The sequence below is a fragment of the Rhagoletis pomonella genome, unplaced genomic scaffold (assembly GCF_013731165.1).
Source record: "Rhagoletis pomonella isolate Grant_MI unplaced genomic scaffold, Rhpom_1.0 Rhpom_scaffold_03538, whole genome shotgun sequence".
NCBI classification, from domain to species: Eukaryota; Metazoa; Arthropoda; class Insecta; order Diptera; family Tephritidae; genus Rhagoletis; species Rhagoletis pomonella.
Window position 1 is genome coordinate 12,767 of NW_023462090.1, and position 4,505 is coordinate 17,271.

At 36.8% G+C, this 4,505-nt stretch overlaps 1 protein-coding gene across 1 annotated transcript; it reads left to right on the forward strand.

The window, feature by feature from the left end:
• The first annotated feature begins 1,208 nt into the window (after positions 1–1,208).
• On the forward strand, positions 1,209–1,730 carry LOC118754199 (diptericin-A-like). The gene is made up of 2 exons (XM_036489065.1): positions 1,209–1,365; positions 1,431–1,730. Exons 1-2 carry the CDS (start codon positions 1,273–1,275, stop codon positions 1,653–1,655), a joined length of 318 nt encoding a protein of 105 aa, XP_036344958.1. The 5' UTR covers positions 1,209–1,272; the 3' UTR covers positions 1,656–1,730.
• Positions 1,731–4,505: the final 2,775 nt, after the last annotated feature.

Here is a 4,505-nt window from a genome sequence, read left to right on the forward strand (position 1 = left end):
GTAAAATTGGTAAGGCGTTTACCAAATTTATAATATTCTTATTTTTCGTCTAAAAATCATTGTAAATATCAATTTTGAGTGAAGAAGCTTCAAACAGTTGGTAAAATGTCGCAGTTTTCGTATTTCTGAAAATTACCGTTATAAGGGAGGTAGGCGTGGTTATTGTCCAATTTTTCCCATTTTCAATACCATCCGTCCTACGCTGAAATGGACTGCTCATACCAAGTTTCATTAAGATATCTCAATTTTTACTCGAGTTATCGTATGCACAGATGGACGGACAGACAGAATCGCTTAATCGATTTCTTTTTTTTCATTTTGATCAGTTATGTATACATTTGTCTATATCTATCTCGAATTATTTTGCCTGTTACAAACAACCGTTATGTGCCTTTCATCTGTCTCTGCCTGCCTGTCTGCCTTTGGTAACTTGGTCAAACTTTGGCGCCATCTTTCGGACCTCCGCGAATTCGATATGTCGTGCGCTGTTATACGAATTTTCCGATCATCACTGCTCACGTGAGAGGGTTTATGGGTCGTAAAAATGTTCGTCTCTGACTTGTTCGCAAAACAGCCGAATTCGAGTATTTTGCATAGTTTAATTAAAAGGGGTCAGGAACAAAATTAGTATTTGACTGATCATAAATATTAATTAACCAAGTAACCAAGATAGCCCAGAGGATGATTCCCTTATATGTATGTAGTATGTACATTAGGTTGATCCAAAAATAAACAGGGAAACCAACTACCATCGATATTTTTATTTCTTTCCTTCACTGGGACTCCTTCCCTTCTTATCCGAATGAGCTTCCATCCAAGCATTCAAGGTATGTCATTTAATTGAACTTCACAGAAGCTGCTCTAGGGCTGATCACCCGAATAATAACCGTTTACAGAATGTATTCGCTAGCTTGGCTGCAAGGCAATGCCTTCAAATAAAGAAAAAAGTACATGGTCTTGATAAATTAAACTCATTTTAGGGGAAAAACTGACGGAACCATCATTTATAATTTACACATTTTTGTTTTGTCTCATGGCAAAGAACTGATAACCTTTGTTCGAGTATGTGTGAACAAGAAAAAAGTCTTTATAAATATCAAGGGGATCTTCGTTTGGGGATTTTATAAAATTCTAGTGTAATACATACTCATATATGTACGTTGGTATGTACATTTCTGCCAGCATACCTTAGGTATAAAATATCTGGGCGCAAATTTCAAATAATTCAGTTCGAACTGTAGCTTTGAGGTTTATTCATTAATCTAGTTAAAAATGTTTACGAACGTATTTATTTCAATTTGCATTCTAACAGTTGCATTGGCTTATCCTCAACAACAGCAGCCACCACGGGACAAATGGCAGAGTGTAAGCGAGACATTATCCATTTTTTTTTAATATCAAGCAATTTTTAATAAAATAAACTATTGCAGTCACCGGACTCTCAACGCTTTAGTCCTCAGTTGAATATTCAGGGAGGTGGTAGTCCTCATAAAGGCATAGATTTAAACGTTGACACTCGTGTTCCCGTTTGGCAGAGTAACAACGGACGACACTCGTTTGATGCAACTGGACAATATTCGCAGCATTTAGGTGGACCCTATGGAAACAGTCGACCAAATTGGGGTGCAGGTGGTGTATACACCTATAGGTTTTGAGTGAATGTTATAAGAAATTTGTTAAAATGCATAAGTATGTATATGTAAATAATAAATTGTTTGAGTTTGTGGTAAGATTTTTTTTACCTAAGAAATTTTACAAGATTCCCTGCCAGGAAGTCCAAAGCCAGGAAAGACAGCCAGGAAGTCCAAAGAAGCCTGGTCCGCGCATTTGATAACCGGATGAGGATGCGCCGGGTTATGGAGACGTCGATCTTCCACCCAGTGTTTCTGCATAGATACCGGCGTCTTCAAGTTTTCGTCGACTACGGCCATCAATAGACTACAGCGGTTTGGAGCAGATGAAGTAGCCTTCTTAGGCTTCTTGCTCTCCCTGCCGGTAGTGCTGTCGTTTTGATATTCGCCCCTTTGCGTTATGTCAGGAGGATTGGGCTTTCCCGATTTCTGCTCTTTCAAGGAGCTCTCATATTCGTCAAGTACCTGCTTGTAGCATTGAGCCCCTTCAACTAATAGGAGCCGAGTTGCTGGATATTTTACCCAGCATTTGTGGTAGCGGCTTTTCCTGATTTGATTCAGTGACTTTTTATGTTTCTTTTTTTCCTCCCCCAGCCGCCGTTGTACTATGGCTGGTACTACCGGCGGCGTTAGAGGTAGGTGGACATTCTTGGGTGTTGGGAATTCCTTGTTTGGTATCCCTGGGAGCGGATTTTTGTTCTGCTTGGGCTTCCGGTGCATTGTGCTACTGGGAATACTTTCAAATGTCTCCTGACTAGAAGAAATTAGGTTATCCTCATCAGACTCCGTAACAATGAGGCTCGGTTTCCGATAAGAAATTTCCGAAGTCATTAGTCCAGTTCGTAGCAGGGTCCTTTATCGAGTTTGTATCGTGTTTTTGGTTTAGTTCTTGTTTTGTCATTCGTTGCCGCCATACGTAGAAAAGGCACTCATACAACCTCAGACTTTTCCTGGGCATCGGAGGGGACCGTTAGCGACCAGCTATTCATTATGAGTCCGCTGACCATTCAGCCATCGGCACAGGTACCTCAACACCTTGGTTTAGGGTGTTCCTGGTGCGTCGCAGCGACCAGCGTTGAAGGAATTTATAAATATTTTTCTTTTACATATATAACAAATGAGGCAATAAGTTTTGGTTCTAACTTATAATAAAAAGGCATAAAGACAGTAAGAAATTGCAAACAATATTTTTCTTTTTCTTCGTCAAAAAAATTTTGAGTGTGAAAAACATCAAATGGCATTGAGCTTCAAATCAGAATTCTCAGGGATAATTTTTGTAGTAAAAACAAGGTCAAGTCAGAATTTCTAAATAAAGCAAATAATTCCTCCCAAATATATTTACTCGACCAGGAAAATATTAGTAAACGTGTCTGAAAATGCAAGGTCCTTTTAGTACCTTTTCCACTGTTTTTTTTTTTTTGAAAGTTTTTCCGGATACTAAAAATACACGAAAAACGCGTTGGTGGAAAAAGGTATGTTTGGTAAACGCATTAACTAGACAAAATTTCATTAGTTTACGAAGCTAACGAAAACAACAACGATGATATGCAATTCTGTTAAATTGATAGAAAAAATATTAACGACAGTAGAAAAATTTGTTACTTAAATTAAGTAAGTACACAATCATGCTTTAATGTTTTCAGCGTTGAAAACAACTAACTTATTTATGTGCATGTGTTTGCATCTGCATTTAATTTTTTAACAAGACATTTAGCGAAGCGAATCATTTTACAATTGACAATTAACCTTCTAAGAAGCAGTCAAGAACCTCAGTCATGCCTCTGACCCATCAATGTTTTGTGTCTGCAGCACTAGAAGGGCGCGTAGGGGCATAAACTGCGGCGCATGTTGCAAATGAGTGATGATTAAATTTTTGCATTTTTTATACTCACAGTTATATTTTGGCTGCCATGTTTTAATGAAGAATTCACTTGTTGAATATTAGTTTTCAATGTAGAAATAATCAAAAGACTAGCTGAAAATAGATTTTAATAAAACTGCGCTTATAGATTTTCTAAATTTTGTAGTCAAATGCGAATTGGGCGTGGACGTACATTAGCACATTAGTTTGGTAGTACAAAATGCTTAGCGTAGTTGCCGTATAATTTGTACGATGTACAAAGTGTCAAACTGTTGAAAAGGTGAGTGATGAGTAACGATGATAAAGTGGTTGGAAGTGATACAACGGATGACTAAACAATGATGCTGATTATTTGATGCCTGAGGACGATGCTTATTCTGCTCAGTGGTAAATTCTTTAAAGTTCTTAATAAGGTGCGCCTTAGTACTAGGCTAACCCATTGCAAAATACTCGTAATTCTTAATTGCCGTATATATTATATAGGTTGCCACCTGTTTGAAAAAGTAAAATCCATTCATTTGATTAGATAAAAGATATATTACAATATGGATATCGATTTTGGCAACACGTATACCTACGTGGCCTGCGTGAAATGTTTCATATCTAGCTTTGAGCATGAAAAGAGTTGCCACCTGTTAAAAAAAAAAAATTCATTTAATTTAAATGAATTACTACAATATGGGTATCAATCCAAATGGTTTTGGAAAGGCTTAATTTCTAAACTACATGTAGGGGGGTTGCCACCTCTTTACAAAATGAAATCCAACTTTAATTAAGGGAATTAGGTAATTGAAATATGTATCTAAACATGGGCATTTTAGACGAAATAAATTAAAGAAAGTTTCAGATTGGAAAAATTTTGAAGAGGGTTGCCACCTGCTTAAAAATTTAAGCTCAAATAATTTAATCAGCTAAATGAAATAATACTTTTTGGCTATCAATCGAAATGATTTTAAAAATTTATAATTTAGAAACTATATTTGGAGGGTTGCCACCCATTTAAAAGTTCAAAT

Excerpts from the sequence above, each read along its gene's own strand:
- LOC118754199 (XM_036489065.1), top strand. The coding sequence starts at position 1,273 with ATGTTTACGAACGTATTTATTTCAATTTGCATTCTAACAGTTGCATTG. Across the intron at positions 1,366-1,430 it reads CACGGGACAAATGGCAGAGT|TCACCGGACTCTCAACGCTT; the intron begins GTAAGCGAGACA and ends AAACTATTGCAG.